The sequence below is a fragment of the Bidens hawaiensis genome, unplaced genomic scaffold, assembly GCF_021521415.1.
Source record: "Bidens hawaiensis isolate Kalapana, Puna unplaced genomic scaffold, B.hawaiensis_p1.1 tig00035151_1, whole genome shotgun sequence".
In the NCBI taxonomy this organism is placed as follows: domain Eukaryota; kingdom Viridiplantae; phylum Streptophyta; class Magnoliopsida; order Asterales; family Asteraceae; genus Bidens; species Bidens hawaiensis.
The window spans coordinates 99,031-120,145 of record NW_027496128.1 but is presented as its reverse complement, the minus strand read 5'-3'; the positions used below and the strand labels follow the sequence as shown (position 1 = coordinate 120,145).

The 21,115-nt window shown below is 34.2% G+C and overlaps 3 protein-coding genes and 1 long non-coding RNA gene across 4 annotated transcripts; all 4 read right to left on the bottom strand.

The window, feature by feature from the left end:
- Positions 1–7: 7 nt before the first annotated feature.
- LOC143587126 (serine/threonine-protein kinase ppk11-like) lies at positions 8–5,300 on the bottom strand. Its single transcript, XM_077068504.1, has 12 exons — positions 5,109–5,300; positions 4,219–4,473; positions 3,524–3,648; positions 3,404–3,448; positions 3,196–3,277; positions 3,038–3,106; positions 2,789–2,959; positions 2,622–2,687; positions 1,778–1,846; positions 1,585–1,704; positions 1,463–1,506; positions 8–905 (listed from the first exon to the last, which is right to left on the bottom strand). The coding sequence occupies exons 1-12, from the start codon at positions 5,292–5,294 to the stop codon at positions 656–658; spliced, it is 1,482 nt and encodes a 493-aa protein (XP_076924619.1). The 5' UTR covers positions 5,295–5,300; the 3' UTR covers positions 8–655.
- Positions 5,301–7,882: 2,582 nt separating this feature from the next.
- On the bottom strand, positions 7,883–9,180 carry LOC143587125 (uncharacterized). The gene is made up of 3 exons (XR_013144824.1): positions 9,111–9,180; positions 8,378–8,433; positions 7,883–8,099 (listed from the first exon to the last, which is right to left on the bottom strand). It is a non-coding gene; the product is annotated as an uncharacterized LOC143587125 (long non-coding RNA).
- A 392-nt stretch (positions 9,181–9,572) lies between these two features.
- LOC143587128 (ribulose bisphosphate carboxylase/oxygenase activase, chloroplastic-like) lies at positions 9,573–12,789 on the bottom strand. The gene is made up of 8 exons (XM_077068506.1): positions 12,432–12,789; positions 11,512–11,597; positions 11,426–11,435; positions 11,153–11,215; positions 10,793–10,906; positions 10,362–10,423; positions 10,067–10,121; positions 9,573–9,835 (listed from the first exon to the last, which is right to left on the bottom strand). Exons 1-8 carry the CDS (start codon positions 12,772–12,774, stop codon positions 9,573–9,575), a joined length of 996 nt encoding a protein of 331 aa, XP_076924621.1. The 5' UTR covers positions 12,775–12,789.
- A 1,517-nt stretch (positions 12,790–14,306) lies between these two features.
- On the bottom strand, positions 14,307–17,186 carry LOC143587124 (4-coumarate--CoA ligase 2-like). Its single transcript, XM_077068503.1, has 6 exons — positions 16,725–17,186; positions 15,930–16,511; positions 15,596–15,794; positions 15,302–15,512; positions 15,135–15,237; positions 14,307–14,426 (listed from the first exon to the last, which is right to left on the bottom strand). Exons 1-6 carry the CDS (start codon positions 17,109–17,111, stop codon positions 14,307–14,309), a joined length of 1,602 nt encoding a protein of 533 aa, XP_076924618.1. The 5' UTR covers positions 17,112–17,186.
- Positions 17,187–21,115: the final 3,929 nt, after the last annotated feature.

The window sequence follows — 21,115 nt, the reverse complement described above, 5'->3', positions numbered from 1 at the left end:
GCAGGTATAATCAGTTCTTGTTAACCTGAAACACGTTTTGTCCAAAATTTTTATGATTATAATAAATAACTAGAGTGTTATATAACAATACAAAAGTATTAAATAAGATTAGAAAATTATATTATTTCAATACTAATCCAGTGTTTGGATAGGTTTAGGAAGTTTTATGAGCTAAATATACACTTAGGGCGACTGCCTACCTGTTTGACCCTCCAACTATTTTTTTAGTTTAACTTGTTTGGCCCATTAAATGTAAAACATAGCCTAAACCATCCACTTCACATATAATTTGGTAAAAATTTCCACCTATAGATAAAGGGATCCAAATTGATAAGTTAAGAGTTAATTAATAACTGAAAATGTGTACATGTCTTGCTACAAATCCTTTAAGATTTGCAGAAAGCAGTTTATTATTGAAATAATATGGTATTTGTAACCATATATAACACTAAATATTCACAAAACATTTATATATCGAAACAAAACGTGTTTCAAGTCAACCTGGCCCGTTTAGATCAGTTATCAAGATACAAAGGTGTGGTTTGGTTTGCTCACATGAACCGCTATGGGTATGGGTTTGATGACAAGATGCAATGATAATGAGTATAGATTTCAAATGCAGCCTACCCATCAAGCCAAACATAAACCCATACCCTCAAAAGTCAAAGCCAAGCCTTAAAACCAAACACACCAAAAGTACTTTGGTTATATTTATGTGAATTTTATACCTATCAAATGAACCAATACTGCCAGAAGAAGCTGCTCTATGATGAGAATGAGTAGGAATGCCATCAAATGGTTTTCCACTAAACTCGCTTAAATTAGCAGCACGAGGAGAAGAACTCTGGGAAACCATGTGCCCGTTGGAAGAACTAGCAGCACTTAACTCATCTTCAGCTTTTCCTCTAAACATATGAAAGAAACAGAAATAAATAAATAAACCAATCCAGAGGATATTAATGAGATAAATATAAGCTAACTAAATGCAACAACTTTTAGCTACATAATACTTTGCAAGAGAAGCAGTTTTTGCGTCCGTTTTTTCCTATAAATTGTAAATGCTCTAATATGATTGAGAAACAACATCATGGCTTAAATATGGATACATATACTCGGTTATTGAAATATTAATTTAAAGACATTATGGCAAAAATAATCTAATTTTAAATACTCAAATTTCTTTCTCCATTGAGGTATGCATGTAGATAAGAAGTCTCTAACTTTTAAAAATAAAATGATTAAAGAGGCTGTAATATTAAAACCATTGTGGGAGACTTTCAGCTTGTTTGACTCGGTTTGACCAGTTTCTCTGTGAGCTAAAACTTTTAGTTTGATCCGTAGTAAGAAACAAACCATAACCCAAATTGAGCCCAATCATAAGTAGACGGGTCAATTTTCCACCTCTAGATCATGCATCATGATCTGAAGTAAAACGGTGCAATATAATTGAAGTTTGACATACAGAGAGAAACCCAAAGCAGAGTATCCAAGTGGAGCAGATCCTTCCTACAAAGTGTTTAAGACCATTACTCTAAAGCCAAAATACAAATCAAATAAAAAATATCAAAAGGCTATTTGACATACAACTTCAGCAGATTCTGAAGCCTCACTCACGGATGACAACTGATGCTGAAGCTTCCTTTCACTCCCAGAGAAAGAATTGAAGCTCCCCAATTTTTCAGGTGCACAGTCCTCATCTTGGATCTTTTATTGCATAGGATGGCTATTAGGATATAAAGACTGATAATTATTTTGTAAAGAATTTAAAGTTTCATACCAAGGATGCCTGTGCTTTTACATCTTCAAGGTCAAAGTTCCAACCACTGATCCCTCTTTTATATTCATTCTGGAAGCAAATTATATATATAACAATTTAGTACTTGATGAATAGTACTGCATCCATTCACCTTTATCCACCTAAACCACAATTATGAATGAATGGGAAGCTAACCAAAGGAAAAAAAAATAAAAAAAAAAACAAAAAACCAAACTAGGGGCCCAAAAGAAGAAAAAACAGTCCAGACTGAAGGCGTTAATCTTGATTGTCTAAGAAACTATATGGGTGAACCAAGAAGTTGATGGGTTAAATCAGTTCACATAAGAAAAGAAAAAAGGATATAAGGTAAGTTAGTTAGCTTGGGAAAAAAACTAGTTTATATTTAGTTGATTTTTTTTTCATTTTACTTAAAATATGAGTCTAAAAACAAGTTTTATTCTCTTCCAAAAAATAATTGTTGGAAGTTTAATCTTGATTTTACATGTGAAAGGTTTTATGGTCCACTTGTGAAAGTTGAAGGGTTTAGTGGTCTTGCTTTCATATTAATATAAGAAAAAAATCGTGGGAATTTCTACAAAATACAGATGTGTTTTTTCGTGTGTGATATACGATTCTGGGCTCTGATACCAATTGTTGGCCCAGAATCATATATCACACACGAAAACCACACCAATATTTTTGTGAAATCTCCCACCACTTTTTTCTATTGGTATTCTGTATGAAAGACCAACTTTTACAAGTGGACCAAAACAACCTTTCACATGTAAAATGAAGATTAAACTTCCAACACAGACCCACAACATAAGGAAATAAAGATGTGTTCGCTGCATATGCAAAAGCTTACCTGTGAAATTTCCTCCTTCTGCCCATCTGGAATTTTCTTTTGAGCAAGCATATCTTCATCTTTTCTCTGTTTTTATACAATCAACTTATTATCACAGTTCAAGGAGAGAAAAAAAACATATATTATAGGAACACAAAAGAAAATTCAGAGAAATTTTATACACCAACCTTGATTTCCTGAAGGCGATCACCAATTGTCGGTAGGCCTTCCAAAAGCTTACGCTGTATAAAATCATTTGATCTAGCTTGTTTAAAAAAGTAATGCTTCAAAAGCTTTGTTGCAGTAGGACGCTTTGAAGGATCTTTAACCAGGCAACTTGCAGTCATCTGCTTAAAAGACTTTGAACAGAAAACAAAGCAAGAAACGTGTCAAATGTATTTACAAATAAAAGGGTCTACAGAAAAATAACACGTTACCTTGGAGAACTTCTTGTCGCTCTCATAATCAAGACCAGGAGGTGCATTTTGTAAGGTCATTAGCAAAACCTACAAGTATTTTATTTCATGAAAACTCATAAGAAAATGCATATTAATGCAATACATAGCGTGTGTGTGTGTGTGTAAAGTGAAGGCACCTTCATTGGGGGATATTTAGAGAAAGGAGCATGCCCGTGAGCAAGCTCGAGAGCTGTTATACCGAAAGACCATATATCAGCCCTGCAGAAATTTTCAAGGAGAATAATTACTACATTTCGATTTTCCTGACTAGTTTATTGTTACTTCATTATTATGGGTTTCTTGAACAAAGACAAGATATTGATGTGGTCAAGGAAAATTACTGACTTGAAATCATATCCATGCAATTGCTCCATAACCTCAGGCGCCATCCTAGCAAAATTGAAAAGCTCCAGTTGATTATTTTAAATTCTAGTATGAGAACTACTAGTGTTGAAAAAACAGTACCAGCATGGTGTCCCACAAAATGTATTTCTTGCACGTTGTCTATCACCAGCATCAAATAAGCAAGCTGATACACCAAGATCACCTAGCTTAATTGCACCTTGGTCACTAATGAGAATGTTTCCAGCCTATCAAAACAGACAAAACTGACCATATTAGAATTTATATTCATTCTAAATAAAAATAACATACTAGAAAATACCCTTTACTTTCTCTATACACAATCCAAGATAAACTTAAATTCAGACATACACTAAACGTAGTTCTAAAGTTTGATTATGAAAACTGTAATAATATTAAAAAAATCGTGTCAAAAGGTTTTGCATAAAACAGAATGTAATCACAGTTTCATGCGTGTATAGGCCACTTGTATAACCAAAAGTTATTAAGCAATACACACAAAACATTATGTTCAGATAAGCCATGTAGCTGTATATTGATTGACTGTGTAAAATAATAATTACAGAATGTCCCTACATAGAGAGTACAATGTTACACATGAGAGCACCTATATTTGTGCAATTGTAATTATGATCTAATATTTTCCAACAAACATATTACATCAAACCAATGCAAACTAACAGCACTAACTTGTAAATATATCTCTAAACAGAAGAAAAGCTTGTACATGCAGAAAAAAAAAACATAGTGGATACAAAATTTAAAAACTTTTGAACTTTGTGGGAATGAAAACTCACTTTAACATCTCGATGGATGTGCCCATGATGATGAAGATACTCCAACGCTTTTAACACCTCCCGTAATATAGTTGCAATAATAACTTCTTCAAAACCTTCAGGATAGGAGGCCTTCAGCATATGGAGACAAGAACCACCAGCCATAAAAGGCATAATAACCCATAGGTTATGGTCATTTACAAAAGAACAATTTGATTTAAGAACATTTGGATGGTCAACCAGGATCATTGTTTGAGCCTCACGCGATACATTATTCTGGATACAGATAAACAAATGAGCAAGAGTAATAAACGATTAACCAATACATCATTAACTGGGTGCTTCCGATCCAAAAACCAATTAGCCACCAGTTTGAAGTGAAGACAAAGATAAATTCAGTTTAACTAACTCAGGTTAATTTAAAAGCAACTTTAGCTGTCTATAACATTCTACTGGCTCAATAAATTTCCTTTCTTTGGGGGTATCAACTTGATAAATGATGTATCGAGGTTAACATATATATGATTTTGTCTATAAGTGGTATTCCTTTCTAAATGTGCAACAGAAAAGTATCTAGTTTCAGTTAGCTATATGAGTAAAGAGTTATGTTATTAAGACTGAAAGTGTAACATTTTCTACAATATACAATACATGAAAAAACAATAATCGAACTATCAATTAAAAAGCATAAGCCATCTACAGAACAGCAGTAAACCTAACAATTAGAACTCTTGAATTGGCGAACTTAGTAATTTAACGCTGATTTTTTTTGTATTTTCGTTATAATTAAATCTTATGAATCCTATGAGTTGAATCTTGCAAACAGCCTAATCAAAATAATATATTATTATACCTAAACACAATTGAAGAAACAATTGCATATTAATCAAAATGTGAATATATATATATACCAGATCACAATTTCCACGTTCGAAATCTAGAACTTTGATAGCAACAATCTCATCGTTATCGAGACACCTAGCTCGATAAACAGAGGCGCTAACACCTTGGCCAATCTCCTCGTACAGCTCGTAATGCTCAGCTCCAATGGGATACTTCTTCATTTTAACCAATCGCTTACAAATGGCACCAAACATCAAAACGGATTCGAAATATTCTACAGAGAGAGAGAGAGAGAGAGTCGTACATATTAATATAATTAATTAAACAGCGTACACGTATATAATGGATAAAAGAAACAACATGATATTGGTAACTTACATGATAATCAGAATAAGAGGTTAGGTGACGGCCTTGGGCTGCATTGATAGATATATTTATTTATGGATATTATTAGTTGATAGGATTGGCATACATAATAATAAATGAAATGAAGAAAAAGCTTACAAAGGCATTGATGATGGATGACATTGACGACGGCGAGAGCGATGGTGTTTCCCGTGACGGAGGAGAGAGAGAGAAAGAGAAAGAGAGGACCTAACGGATCGCCGTTCGAACGGAATGAACGTTAATTTGTTTGCTATAATCCCGCCACTTCTTCTTACCAATTTGGATAAATAAATGGAAAATTGGATTTTAATAATAATGCAGTTGGCCGATAATGATCCCAACTTTAAAAATAGCTGTCACTGATCCCAACTTTCACACTATTTGTTTTCATTGAACCTCTGTTAAAGAAAACTTAACGACGTTAAGTTTTTTCCAAATTTCAAATTATATTTTAGGGCTTTTGATCGGAATGAGGATACGAGTAGATTGTTGTAAAACTTACCATCAAACGGTGGTCCAAACGACTAAAGGATGCTTCAATTCCGATGTTTAAACTTTTAATTAACAAAAAACAAACTGTTTAAAGCGTAATTTCGAGTTAAGTTTTACATCAGTCGATTCATATTCTCATTCTGATCAAAAGCCCTAAAATATCAATCTGAAATTTGAAAAAAACTTAACGTAGTTAATTTTTTTTAACGGAGGTCCAATGAAAACAAATTGTGTGAAAGTTGGGACCAGTGACGGCTATTTTTAAAGTTGGGATTATTATCGGCCAACTGCACTAAGTTGGGATTATTAAAATCCAATTTTCCTAAATAAATAGATGTACAGACGTCAATGCAGGATGTACAAGCGTCAATGGCCTTAATATCTGAATTCTTCTATTTCTTTTTCATCATATTATGTGATTTTTTTTTATTTTTTTATTAAATTCCACAAAATATTTACTGTCACGGTCACAAAAAAACTTTTTTCACTTTTGAACCTAACACTTTTCAACTTCCTACTTTACTTTGTTTACAAAAATATTTCTTTTTTATTGTACCGTAACGAACAGAACCAATACCATATAGTGCCGGCTTAAATCAAGAGTGGTTGGATCCTATCAATAGGCAAGTTTTACTTCTCCTAATACTATCCCGTTAGAAGTTGAAATAGCCGACAGCACTGTGCTCCCTTGGTCCTGTCTTTTGAGTTTTGTGGATCGTTGTAGTGTATTTTAATGCAATGTTGTAATGTATTTTAATGCACTTAAACCGTCACTAAAAAAATATACAGCAAAACTTGTATGAAATTAAAGGACATATGGACATTTTTCATGTACTTTTTTGAAGAAAAAAAAAGAAGTTTTCTAAAGATATGTTTTTGTTTAAAACTAATCAAAAGTAAAAGAATATTTTCTCTTTTGGCTCTTCAGCAGGTACTTTTCTTCCTGCTAATTGTAACTTTGAATGTATACATGACGCTTATGCACCACATACAAGTGCATTGTGTGGTTCTTACAGTTTTCAATATATTATTGATTCTGAGATGGGTGTGTCCCATTATATCAGATTTGATAAATATGTAGGTAAGCGAAGAGAAACAGAGACAGTTACATAACAAGTACATAACCATATTGTGTATCATATTCAAAGCAATAGGTACAAAGGCATTACGCGGTTTTCAATATGTATTATTGGTTGTGAAACGAATTGTGAAGTTAATCAGATCTCAAATAATAAAACTTTTTGGATATTTCAAATAAGGACCAAGCAAAATATATTTTTAAAACCTTTCAGAAAATTCTCTAATTCTAACTATTATACAAAATTTGACAAAAGTTGGTGATCCAGTCAGTGTTCCAACAATTCAAATTAAATTTATACAGGAAAATGTGCCTTATTTGCAGCTGCATCTTGGTTCAGCATCAAATTGACCTGGAAAAAGGAAACACAATCAAACATATGGAATCGCAATTAAGCAACAACGTAGGTGGCAAGATTTACGGTTAACGGGTCAAAACAGGTTATGGTTGACCCACAAGCATTTGATAAATATTACCCAACTGGGATAAAACAGACAGAAATCGATTAATTGATGACTAAACGGGTCAGAACTTGTCACCTGTAGTCAATGTTTACTACAGCTTGTGATTGCTAATCATCCATGTTCTTCATGTACTCCTTTGAAAGTTTACTTTCCATTATCAACTGCTGTTCTTTGATGAGTGAATACCCGGATTCAAGTAAAGATTCCACCGTTTGCTGAATAATCAAGTCAAATTACAGTTGAAATCCAAAATTTTTAAAAATTGAGAACTAAATAGCAAAAAGTTAAAGAATTTTAAGGACACAAAATAATCTTTAGTATGGGGTTGTTTGAATGCATATTTTAAAAGTCATGCACTGTTATTGAATAATGCTGACACTTTCAAAATAAACTCAAGTGTTAATTTACTTAGGAAAGTTACGTTTCAACCAAACCACATAATCTAATTTCTTTTCTTCGTTTTCGGCATTTATAAAATGAAACAAGCAACATAAATACTAACTGGATCAGGTAACAAAATTACAAAATTTTACACATATTACCTCTGGGGGTAGTACAAACACAGGGAGATTTTCATCCTTTTTTCGCCTGAGGAGTTTTCTTCCAATAGTTTCAGGACCACCAATATCATTAACCCACTACAAAATTAAATTTAGTGTCAAAATTACTTCTGTAATTAATTACAGTGGTGTAGAAGTGGAAAACCGGGCAGGTTGTTGTCTGTTAAGTTGGGAACGGTTAGGACAGATTTTGGTCGGGTGGGGCCAACCGGCACACAGCACATGAGCACATGCTTTTTGGATTTTCATTTCTTTGTATTTTATAAAAATACCATTGTTTTAATTTAAAAGAAAATGGAATAATGTGTGCATAGGCCATAGGCCACCCAATTAATAAGGGGGAGCATAGTAACTACCTTCAAGATCGAGCTGTCATATGTTCGGGACCTAAGGGCTCCATAAAAGTCCAAGGCTGCCAATAAAAATAATATAATGCATGTCATATAATATACGTATTTTGTGGATCAGAATTGGTTAAAAAGGAAACATGTCAACCTGTTTAAAAGTCGTCAAAAGTATACTCAACTGCAACCTCCTAAATAGTTTTATTTAAAAATTTGGCTTATTAATCTAAGGCAAATGCTTTGGTTGACACTTGAAAATCAATTTGTAACCGGATTAAAACGAAAGGATTATTACTCATGAACTACAAAAATTGGTTTCTTGACCGCTAATTACCAAACACATAGAAGGTGGTTATGAAAAGTTATTTAATAACAACTTTGTAATTATAATTAACTTATTTATGAAATTCAAAAAAGAAATGGCCAGGTAGAGTGTCTGCCAGTCAACCATATCAATCTGTTTCGACATGACTATGAGTGAATTTGACTCAAACTGTTTTGATCCGATACCCAATCTGCACTACCCTCCCATTATGCCACCTACATTGATAATTTTAATCTTCATACAAGGAATTTGATTCAACTGGGTTCTCTTTTACAAGAAACTATTAAAGGTAAGATTAAAATGCATGAGTGATGTAACTTCTACACTGCATTGCAACATCAAAGCATGCAAAAATGATTAATGAGAAGGAAAATGATGTATGGATGTCAAATAAATACATAATGATAATGCAGCATATACCTTGATTAGGAAATGTTTTCACTATGTTTTCAACATCCTTCTTTGACAGACCATCTTTCTCATACATTCTATTCACAATATTTACAATATCATCAAGCGTAGGCTGCCTGCTCCATAAACAATATTTTTAAGAAAACTCTTGAAGAATAGATAGCTTAAAATTTGCATAAAACAGGTAAATAAACTGCAAACTAGAGAATTGATATAATTAACATCACATAGCATTCGTTTTCACTTACAACTGGTCAATTCGGGCTATGTTTTATCTCAGAAGTCTAATGGGCTAAACATGTAATTATAGCTGATATTACAACTTTTATACTCATATTAAACACTAATTATATAAACAAATGTTTTGGTAAAAGATTAGGCAAAAGTAAATGTGTTCCAGAATTTTTGGATAAAAAAAGTGTTTTGGCTGAACGGGACCCGTATCACAATAAGAGCTTGAATTTGGTAATGTTATAACTTAAACATATTAGCATTTAAAGGAAAGGTTAAAACTAAAAAGTAATAACTGCACCAGTAGAACTTATCCATCCGCCCATCACGAACCAGGGGAGCATATAATGTTGAAAAATCATTTCCCGTAACAATAATAGGAATTCTGTTTATAATATCTGTGTCCCGCCAATCTTGTCCAATGCTAACTCTGGTAGGATTATCTGACAAATTCATCAGTGTGCCAACAACTATTTGATTGTTGACAGTCATCTGAGTGTTTCCTGAACAACAATAAAATGAATAAAACTATTGATTTATAACATTTACAAACATTATGATCTATGATCTGAAATCTGGATTGGTTAAAAAACATAAATAGTATGGAGAGCCAGGAGAGATGATCAGCATAATTTAAGTATTAAATCCAACAAAGGTGAGTTAAATGGAAACTAACGTTACACGATAATTATAATCCAATCAGATTATGCAATCCAATTTAAACTGTAGCTCACCAAATCTACCAAGACCTGCATCGATATCGTTGATCATCAAACAGCTCATTTTCCCCTGAAGAAGCCAAAAGGAAACGGGTCAATTGTCTACAAAGGTAATTCTAATGCATATAACTTCCTAAATATTACTTGGTAATTTTTGTAATCATACTTGACACAATGACTATTTATCAAACATTTAGAAACGTGGGCAAAATAGTGAGGTCAACCCAGTCAAAGTATATAAGTGGCAAATATAAAATAAAGTACAAGCACATGGATATATTAAGAAAGAAAAAGAGGTCAAGCTTCTAACCTGATTTTGAACCAATTGAGATGCGGTACGATACCGATCACGTATCAGTCTTCCTGGTTCTCCTGTATAATCGGAACAAATGCGTTCACAAGTTTACAAAATACGTGCTCTCGATCAGATAAAATACAAAATACGTGAGTTTAATCAGACAAAATGTGTGTCTACTACATTTTTTTTACCAGAAAATAACAAAAAAGCACCCTCACTTGACTCATTCATAAGTAATTGTGTCACAATTGTAATGCATATAATGATATAACCTCCTAAATTGTTTTTTTCAAAATCCATTATTAATGCATTCACTTTGCCGTTCAAAAAAAATGCATCCACCTTAGTAAATCATCTTTATTCAAAGATTCAGATTATAATTCTAACAATATTCTTTTTGTAATCATAGTTCGCACATTAATTATTTACTAAACACATCTTACCAGCTCTCTCTGATTCCAACTCTCCAGCAGACATGATCACAGGCAAAATTCCCATAGCCTGAAATATAAGTTCAGTTTGAAATGTTTTTCCTTGACCTTTTCCTCCCCAAACGCCTGTTAAAAAAAACACAGCTCTTATATAAAAGAATGTATAACAGATTTTACAGATAATTAATATGCATGCTACATCTAATAACATAATAAGCGTGACGCGAAAGGAATCAGTCATATAGAAAAGGCAACCTAAATCAGCCCGTTAATAACTAACAGGTCAAAATTGCACCTCTAATAAAAACGAACCTGTTATGATCATTTTTCTAATACATTCTCTCTTAGACTAGAACTTTAAAGGATATTTACCTAGAATCAATGGAACATTGGTATTAAGAAGATGCGCAAGATAGTTCTTCACAATGTGGACCACTGCACAAGTAAATACATAAGCAGAAAGGAAACCACAGGAACCAACGATTTATGATCAGAGAAGTATCATTAAGAAAACAGTATGTCTGAATGTAACTTGATGCTGGCAATGTTCGTTAAGTACTCCGTAAGAGTATTTAATATAATGTTACAGTGGTTTTCGAGTGAAACGTTCAGTGTCTTGAGTAGTGCTAGATCAACAGAACTTACCAACTTTATCCTGTAAAATAAAACAAATGACAAAACGTTAATCAAGAAAATACAGTATCACTTGTTCATTGATTAAACATATATACCATGAAAGCTGGAGCAATGTAATAATCACCCTGGAGGTATTCAAAAGACCTGGTTACTTTTTGACGGTAATCAAACACAATATCAGCTGCAATGCGACAAGAAGGAAAAATTATCATTAATGGACCAGTGTCACAGTGTGAATATCAATATGAAACATGCACTATCTTAGATGAAAAAATTCTTCTATTTTGTTCTTATCATAAAAAAAACACTAATAAAATTAGGGGCAATCACAAGCTACCTTCCTTCAATAAAGCACTATCTTAGATAACGAATTTGAATAGTTTACACATAATTTAGCAAATTTTGATTTTTGGTCAAATTTGCCAAATAGTATTATAACATATTAGAACATCGTCAACAGCAAGTTTGCAATTGCTATCCGTCTGATGTGGCTTGAGCAAACAAGAAGTAGCCAGACGAGCATTAATGTGGAAGAAGTCCATCCGGTAAAGTTCCGGGCCTGCAGACCTCCAGCGGATGAGAGTGTTGACTCCACACACACACAAACAATATTATACATACACTATATAATTTTTATATTTTTAATGGGGTTTGTTGTTGTGGAAGAAAATAGGTGTTTGTGAAGGAAGTTTAGAGTCCGAGTTGGAGCTCATGTGGCGGTTTGTGAAGGTTTGTTGTTCTGGCGCTCTAAGTATAAGATTTATCCTCAAAGTGTCTCTATGGTTTGCTAGAACATAATGTCTTTTCACCTAAAATTGATGCTTCCTTCATACATTTTATCTCTAAAAATTCAAATTCATAGACTGTATCGCCAAACAGGCAATAAACAATATTCCAGCCCTAATTTCATGACCTCAAACCACAATCTAGGAAATCCGAATAGAAATAGACAAATCAAACACTGAATTGCATACATTATTACTAAAGGCATAAAACAGAAACGAGGACGACGTACAGTCCTTGCCGAGGAAGTTTCCGGTGAAGAGGTCATCAACAACACCAGCCCTAGCACCAACGGTCATATTCAAGTTATCGGACTCTTTACCAAGCCTGTACAAGTAATCATTTCCTTCGGCATCCTTCGTCTCCCATGACGACTGCTCCGACAGTCTCTTCTTCTTCTTCTCACCGCCAACTGATCCGCCGTCCTCACTGGAAGTAGCGATTGATCGGACAACAAACGGTGAACATTTATGAACTGACAGAGAAGATGATGATGTTTTGGAGTTGAATTTGGGGCATTTGGTTAGGATTAATGATGTGAGATCGGTGGTGTTGAAGTTGCAATAAACCGCCATTGATTTAGAATCTGTTTCCTCGATCGACGGAGATTAAGTGCTGCTGGCATTATTATTCTTTTCTTTTTCTTTAACCCATATTGGTCGACAATGGGTCGACCCAAGGTTCGCTATGGCTTAGATGTGTAAATGAGCTGAACCGAGCTTGAATGGAAACGGTTTGTAAATAGGATAATTTTGAGCTAGTTTCTTTAAGCTACGAGTTTTAACTATAAGCTATTTTAACAATATAAACTTATAATTGACAAGTGGACACAAATTAGTAATGTATATAATTATTGCATTTACAAATTGTTAAATCCAGCTTTGTTTTCAACAAAAATTATATCTAAATATCAAGAAAAAATATAAATACAAGTATACGATTGCTGAAGAAGGAAATTCGGATACATGTGAGAAATCTGGATACAAATGATACAATATTCACATACTTCAATAATGTGACACAATCCATGAATTTTCTTGCCTTAATCAACAATTTACATGCAACAAAGAAGCCGATAGCCCTATCACAGGAAGAGGGCTCTCCGTATGACCACCCTTTGACGTAAGAATCGGTACTTGGCTCTTGATCTTAATATAAGTATTGAAGTTTTAGTATGAGTGAGAATGAGAGTGAAAACGTACCTAAGTCTTTCGATGTCTTCCTATTAATAGTAGAGGAACTGGGTTGATGTCATTGCTATCATCTATTGTCACTGGTCTCCATACCTAGTGAAACAACCAACTCGATTGATAACAACATCCTTAATTCTTATTGGACAACACAAATATTCCTTTTGTCTCCTTGCGATCCACGTTCTTATGACGTCACGTTAGGTTAGTCCATCAGGTCAATTCATTTGAGTGGTTGTGTAGAAGGTTATCAAACAAGTTGGTCTAGTTCAAATTTTCAAATAGCACTGATTTTAAAATATATGGTTATTCATTAAAATGTAAATTAAATGAATAAAGGTGTTCGGGCACAATTCGACTTCAAATCGTGTTCCTTGTAGCTACTTAGGTTGCAACCCTATCAATAATGAGAGAGAGAGAGAGAGAGTCAAAACATTTCGTTTTATTTTTAAACTTTTATTTCTTTACTTCATCAATCTCCATAGTGTTGGGAATAAATCTACATAATGGTTAATGATTCTTAAGGAACATTTCATGCACATCATCATCACCACCACTTTGTTTAGCAATAAATAAATAAATAAGTATTAAAAAAAACCATATGTAATGGTTAATAGTTAATACCATTAATGCTCTTCAATCATTATCATTTCAAGTCATATATGACGTTATTGTAGAAATACTCATGCCCCCCCTCTATAATGCTTATGGGTTGTGATGTATGACCTTTATCCACCCTTAAAATGCCACATTAAAGATGATATAATATTAAAGACATGCCACGTTACAGATGGAATAATATTAAAGACATTGTAGTATTGTTATTTCACAAACTTAAAAATGTAATGTTGTATCATGTAAAATTATTACATGTAAAATTTAGATTCTTTTTTATATAAATATAAAGGAGTGAGAAATTAATTTGGAACCATAGTCGTTAGCTTTGCTCGTAAGTCCTTGCGTAGAATTTTTCCTGGTTGAGATTTCGGGATCGTGTCAACAAAGAACACCCGCTTAATCCTCTTGTAGTATACCACCTGCAAATCATAAAGAGTCAAGGTTCGGGTATTTGTTCTTCTATTTTTATTCCGTGTACGTTGGGTGATTATGATGTAACAACGTAATATATGAAATATGACATAATTTCTTAGTATCTTATATTCACGTTACACAAAGATAAATTAACAAGTAGATTACATAGATGGCCTCTCAAGTTTAATCTTTCTCACCGACTAACATTAAAAATTATTAAACCTAAATGAAATAATAATTTGCCCCTTTATTTTAAAATATAATCTAACATGGCTTTCTAGGCCTCTACATAACCATCCTCACCACACTATCAACTATCTTCGACTATTTATCTGATATTTGTAGCTAACATAATACAACGTGATATCAAAATGTTAATCGAAACTGCACAACCATTTGGACAAACCGTACTTGTCAAATTTCTTGCACCATAAACGAGAAATAACCGAACAATGGGTTGATGATATGACTTTTAGTTTTATTTCATTTCAAAATTATTTAAGTATTTTAATTTTAATTAATAAAATGTGTGCTCATTTAGTATCTTAACCTTAATTAAAAATAATAATGAACTTTACTTATGTGAAACTAGGCCGGTGCCCTTAAATTAGGTTTATTTGGGTTGAAGTGAGGTGACTGGTTAGTAGTGTAAGTGTTGTGGGTTTTAAGGAAGTGCATCTCCCACCCTAAATAAATCCTTACTAAAAAGTTACCTGCTTGGAGATGAATTGCTTGACTTCGTCTTCCGTGACCGTGACGCTACTTAATTTTACGACAAAAGCAACAGGAACCTCACCAGCGTTCTCGTCTGCCATTCTATAAATCAAGTATTTATAAATAATAAACCCTAAATGTTGAACTTTAAAGATTAAACACTTACCGAACAACGGCAGCATCAGATATATAAGGATGCAACAACAATAAGGCTTCAAGCTCAGCAGGAGCAACTTGAAATCCTCTATACTTGATCAATTCCTTCAACCGATCAACAATGAAAACTTCATCATCGTCATCAATGTACCCGATGTCTCCGGTATGCAACCAACCGTCTATGATTGTTTTCTCAGTTGATTCCAGATCGTTCAGGTAACCTATCAATGTTCATCAACGGAAATTTTGTTTATTCTTTAACTACAAGTATTCAGAAATCTACAATATTCGAATTGCAACAAACCTTTCATGATTTGATCACCACGAATGCAGAATTCACCGTGTTGATTCCGAGGAAGAGACACACCGGTGTCTGGATTGATGATCTTCATCTCAGCGTTACGGACAACTGTGCCGCACGCTCCTGGTTTGATTTCGAATGGGTGTTTAGCGAAAGCCAAACACATTGCTAGCACTGGTCCTGCTTCCGTCATCCCGTACCCCTATAATCACACATAGATAATGCTATAAATAGTAACCATTACAAGATATGGTGCTTGTCTCAGATAAATCTTTTATGTTGAGTTCTCTTGTTTGAGCTATAACATATTATTACGTACACTTTAGTTGTCGATTACCTGTCCAAGCTTAGCATTGGGGAACTTCATCCTAACTATGTCTTCAAGCTCTTTCCCTAACGGCGCCGCGCCAGACATCACCATTCGTACCGACGATAGATCATACTTATCAACAATATCTTCATTTTTCGCTATCGCTAAAACAATCGGCGGCACGAGCGGTCCAATAGTTACTCGATACTTCTGAATTAACTCTAGAAACAAAACGATATCGAATTTCTGCATTACAACAATAGCCGCACCCACACGTAATCCGTACAACAATATCGAAAACGAGTATATGTGAAACAACGGCAAGACGCACATTACCACATCCTCACTCCGAATCCATATGTTAGGGTTTTCACCATCTACCAACTGCGCTACTCCCGTCACGAGTCCCTTGTGAGTCAACATGACTCCTTTTGGCAGCCCCGTGGTCCCAGAGGAATACGGCAAAGCAACAACGTCGTTTGGCGATATCTCAACCTTAGGTAGGTCATTCTCGTCGCCCGAAGTTAACTCCGAGAAGTGAACACATCCTTCAGGTGCCGAATCGATGCAAACGACACTAATTGAATTCTCCATCGCGAATTGTTTTACCTAAAAGGAAATAATCAATATATTAATTAGTTATTTGCATTATTAATTGTTATGATTAACTTGATTACAAATCACCCCTATTAATAACTCCATAATCCTTAACCCATACAATTCTTTATTAGACTTTAGGAGAAAAAATAACTTAAAAACTTTTAGGTTTGTAAATACGATAACTATGTCCCTGTACTTACACAAGATTTACACTAACATCACCTTGGTGAAATTTGCGGATTGAGTGATGATTATTTTGGCGCCCGAGGCTTTAGCTTGCTTGACAAACTCGTCGGAGGTGTAGAACGGATTGGCCATGGTGGATACGGCGCCGATGAACGAAAAGACGAATTCCGGCGAGTTTGGGAGGAATATCATGATGACGTCACCTTTGTTGATTCCGAGTTTGTGAAAGGCGGAACCGACTTTTCGAGAGGTGAGGTACACGTCAGCGAAGGTGTAGTTATGATGAGTTGAGCCGTCGATCAAACACGGGCGGTGAGCGTGTTTTGAAATGTTTTGGAAGCAGTAGGAGTGTAGAGGGAGGTGGTTGGGTATATCGATGTCCGGCAGCTTTGATCGGAAAATGAACTCCGGTTTAGGCTCCATTGGAAAATATGAAGAAGAAATGGGTGAGTGAGTATTGCTTGCTATTTGCTAATGAGGAAAGTGTTTATATGGGTGTTGTGGTCTTTGGCGGGAGTTGGTGGAGGAGGAACAAATAAATTTAAAAAAATGAAAAAACGTTTACAAACCGAAACGAAGGATATACGAATAGGACCATTCCATCAATTTACATGTTGAATTTGAACCCACACATTTTCCTATATTAGACATCCCAAAAGAAATTAGAAAACTAAGCACTTTCAAAATCTCCCACTAGGCCACTACCTTCTCCACCTTAGTCGCTTTTCCATTAAACACCATATCGTTTCTCTCCTTTCATAAACACCACTCTTTGACTCTAGATCATCCCTGAGAATTAACTCTTCGCAGTTTATAATCTCTAATATTCCATACTCGATTGCTATCATTGTCAACCCGCTAAGTTTTTTTTTGGGCATGTGAATCGTAAATAAGATTTCAATAACAACAATTTCGAAAAACTCATTTTTGCAGATGTGTGTTCGAAGTCGACTTTGTTGCGTATCATGCCTATTCCCTTGTTTTATTTATTTAATATTTAACTTTTATTAATTAGTTAAAATTAATGGTTTTTTTTTTCAATTTTTAATGAACCTGTAAGTCTTTGGGTAATCTAAAAAAAGTGGGTATGAAAGTTGTTTGAGGATTATAAAAATAGTGAAAGTATAAGCGTCCGAGTATTCTATATATAACATCGGGAATTTAAAATTTATTGTGCCTTCGAAAATTGTGCTCCGACCGGACGCCCAAATGGCACCCTTAGAGCCACCCATGTTGTGGCTAAACAAACAACATGAAACACCTTCGTCTTTATTTTCGGGAACTTTGTATATTTGTGCAAACCCAATATGTCGCGAAAACTAAAAACAAAATATGTGGAATTTTAATCCATAATGCCCTTGCAACAGGGCCGGCCCATAGGGGTGGCGGGGTGGTCGACGGCCATAGGCCCGAATATCTTTTTTTTTTTTAAATATATTTATTTTTATTAAAAACAATATGTGTATTTAATGTTTAAACTCAATTGCATGACCACTAGCTTGGTCTAGTGGTAAATGAGTATTGCTCTTAACCAAAAGGTTATGGGTTCTAATCTCATTTGAGACATTTTTTAGTCCTATTTTTATACAAAATTTTTTTAAATAACCCAAATTATAACCAGGTAAACCCATATAAAAATTTAATTGTTTGAACCAACAAAATATGCCTTTTAAATTAAGGGCCAAAAAAATTTTCGCCTTCGGCCCAAAACTCTTTTTATTTTCTCGGAGCGGGGCCTGCCTTGCAATACCGATTGCGCCGATTCACACGATATAAACAAATGCTCAATTGTCTCATTCGTTCCTCCGCACGCGGGCAGGGAAGGCTCAGAAGTTGTGCGAGCCGCACCATCGGCCAGGGCATATAAGTTTCGGGGGCACTATCTTTTTTTATACATATTACATATATATATGTGTGTGTGTGTGTGTTAAAAATAAGGTTATTTGCAATGATTTATGAAATAATAACATGCTCAGAATAGTTTCTACTTATAATAAATGGGTCGATAAAAGTTTTATCCATATACGCTAGGGTAGGGCTGGCAATTCGTGTCTTAACAGGTAAGAAGCGACGCGCGTAACAAAAATATAAAACATGAATACAACTCGTTTAACTACTTTATATGTCATGACTATAAGACAATTTTAAATTTTGTGTACCAATAAAGGAAAATAATGGAGTCCAGCCTACTAATTTCAGTTATTTAAGAAAATAAAAAAATCACATACCGCACTTTTTTGATTAACAGGTCTTATCGTGTCTTAAACAGGTACCCAATTGCCAGCCCTACGCAAGGGTTGTGCATGGGTCGGTTTGGGGCGGTTTTTGGCCAAACCTATAACCATAACCGATATAGCGGTTAATAGATAACCATAACCATAACCGACCCATCATAGCGGTTTCGGTTAATCGGTTTTAACGAGTCGGTTATGGGTCGGTAAACCGTGATTAAAATAAGCAATCCTTCCTTATGATTGCGAACACTGAATAGCCGCTAATTGTATTGTGAAATTCAAATATATTTTCTTTTTTTTTACTGCAATTTATGGAAGATACATATCTAATTGACATATTAAATAATTGAAATGGAAATTTAGATCAACAATTATGGAACATAAGAATGAATATGGTAACCAATATCACCCATATTATTATTATTGGCCTAAATGTTAGTAGGTGTGGAGAACTTTTTTCTGTAATAGACTAACGGCAATAAGTGTAAAAGTTACATAAATGGGGCGGTTTAGTTATGGCGGGTTTGGAATTAACATTACCCAAAACCGACCCATATTTGGCGATTTTCAAAAATTCATTAAACCCCCCATCGGTTATATCGGTTAAAATCGGTTCGGTTATGTCGGTTATGGTTTGGTTTGCGGTTATTACGGTTAATTTGCTCACCCCTAATATACGCTAGCGAATAAAATTTTTTCGTTAAGGCCTATGGGCCTTTTTATTTTGGCTCGGCCGATGTATTTAAATATTTCTCGGAGACGGCCCTGCACACAAGGCAAAAACAAAACCAGATTAATGTTTCTTTTGGTCAAGGATGCCAATATTGGAATCCTTTCTGGTTCAACTCGCCATGCTAAAATACCATCCTTGATCGGAATCAATTATTCCACCCAAAGTTGTAACTTGGTTCTAACTTTAATTTACTGTCCAGTATTGAGTTTAGACATGGTTCACGACTCAAAACTTGCTTGAATAAACTCATTCAAAACCAGCTCATTTACCAACTAGTTCATTGTTTATAGGACTGTAAATGAACCATGTACACTGTACAGGAACAAAGGCAGAAGTTTGTATAGTCCTTGACCATCAACAATGGTTTTCAATCACTTTCAGTCGTTATATTTCAACAAGTTACTCCATGTTATAAAATATATTTTATTAAGAATGGGTCATAAAATAACTTGTTTCCTTTAAACTTCTATATTTTAATATTAAATTAATAAAATAGTTATGTAAATTTGTATTGGTGGGACGGAGTCTTCTTGATTAATCAAGCTCACTTGAGAAGATTTTCTACTTTTACCAACCTACCAAAAAACTATAAAGTCTTTAAGTTCTCCTCAAATTCACACTATAAATCTATAAAAATAGATAAATTGAAATACTTTTATCTGTTTCATATTTGTTCGGACATGGTCAAAGTAATTGTACAAACATAATTAGAATGACAATAGCCCTACGTAATTTACCAAAAACGAATATGATTTGTTTGATAGTATGGATGATAGGTGGACAGTGATCGTTGCGGTTTTGTAGGTTGATCCAGACATCCAGTGAATTACTCTTTCTTGTGTAAAATTCATAAAAAATTTTCAAAAGAAAATATGTCTTTTGATTTATCTTAACTTCTTTCAAAACCAAAATTCCCGTACCACCTTTGAAAGATTGATTATGATCATGATCACAAAGTACGTAAATGAATTTAGACCAAATTTTGGATTTCATCACTAAAAATTGCATGGTTGGTCCCACCTACCATTTTTTCTCTTTCTTAACGGTTTTATCGGTTATGTAAAATGATTATTGTGTCCTTGTTAAAAATAACACTTGACCTCTTTAATATTTTACCATTTTAAAAATTGCAGTTTAGCGCCTTATATAAACAAGTGGATTCTAAGATGAACTAAAGTTTGAATAACTATTGACAAGTCAAGTTCTAGATGCAGAAATAAAGCAAAAAATACGTCAAGCTTGAGTCTAAAATCTTGTAAGCTAAACAAGCCGAACTTGATCCTACACTATACTTATTGATAGTTTGACACCCCTATAGGTAGAGGTGCAAAAGAAACCCAAAAAACTAGACTTGAAAAAAAAACTCAGAACCGGTATTTTTAATACCCGAACCAGTTCCTAACCCTACCTGTAGGGTATGCATTTAAGAACCAAAACCCGTACCCGGAACCGGACCCGAT

What these genes read in the sequence shown, in the direction of transcription:
- LOC143587128 (XM_077068506.1), bottom strand. Translation starts at nt 12,774, where the DNA reads ATGGCGGTTTATTGCAACTTCAACACCACCGATCTCACATCATTAATC. An exon ending in AAACTTCCTCGGCAAGGACT is followed by an intron (nt 11,598 to 12,431) that starts GTACGTCGTCCT and finishes GTCGCATTGCAG; the next exon opens with CTGATATTGTGTTTGATTAC. An exon ending in TGCAGGTCTTGGTAGATTTG is followed by an intron (nt 9,836 to 10,066) that starts GTGAGCTACAGT and finishes ATTGTTGTTCAG; the next exon opens with GAAACACTCAGATGACTGTC.
- LOC143587126 (XM_077068504.1), bottom strand. Translation starts at nt 5,294, where the DNA reads ATGTTTGGTGCCATTTGTAAGCGATTGGTTAAAATGAAGAAGTATCCC. An exon ending in CTTCAGAATCTGCTGAAGTT is followed by an intron (nt 1,507 to 1,584) that starts GTATGTCAAATA and finishes AACACTTTGTAG; the next exon opens with GAAGGATCTGCTCCACTTGG. An exon ending in TCTGCTTTGGGTTTCTCTCT is followed by an intron (nt 906 to 1,462) that starts GTATGTCAAACT and finishes TCATATGTTTAG; the next exon opens with AGGAAAAGCTGAAGATGAGT.
- LOC143587124 (XM_077068503.1), bottom strand. Translation starts at nt 17,111, where the DNA reads ATGGAGCCTAAACCGGAGTTCATTTTCCGATCAAAGCTGCCGGACATC. An exon ending in CCAATGCTAAGCTTGGACAG is followed by an intron (nt 15,795 to 15,929) that starts GTAATCGACAAC and finishes GTGTGATTATAG; the next exon opens with GGGTACGGGATGACGGAAGC. An exon ending in AGCAATTCATCTCCAAGCAG is followed by an intron (nt 14,427 to 15,134) that starts GTAACTTTTTAG and finishes TATGATTTGCAG; the next exon opens with GTGGTATACTACAAGAGGAT.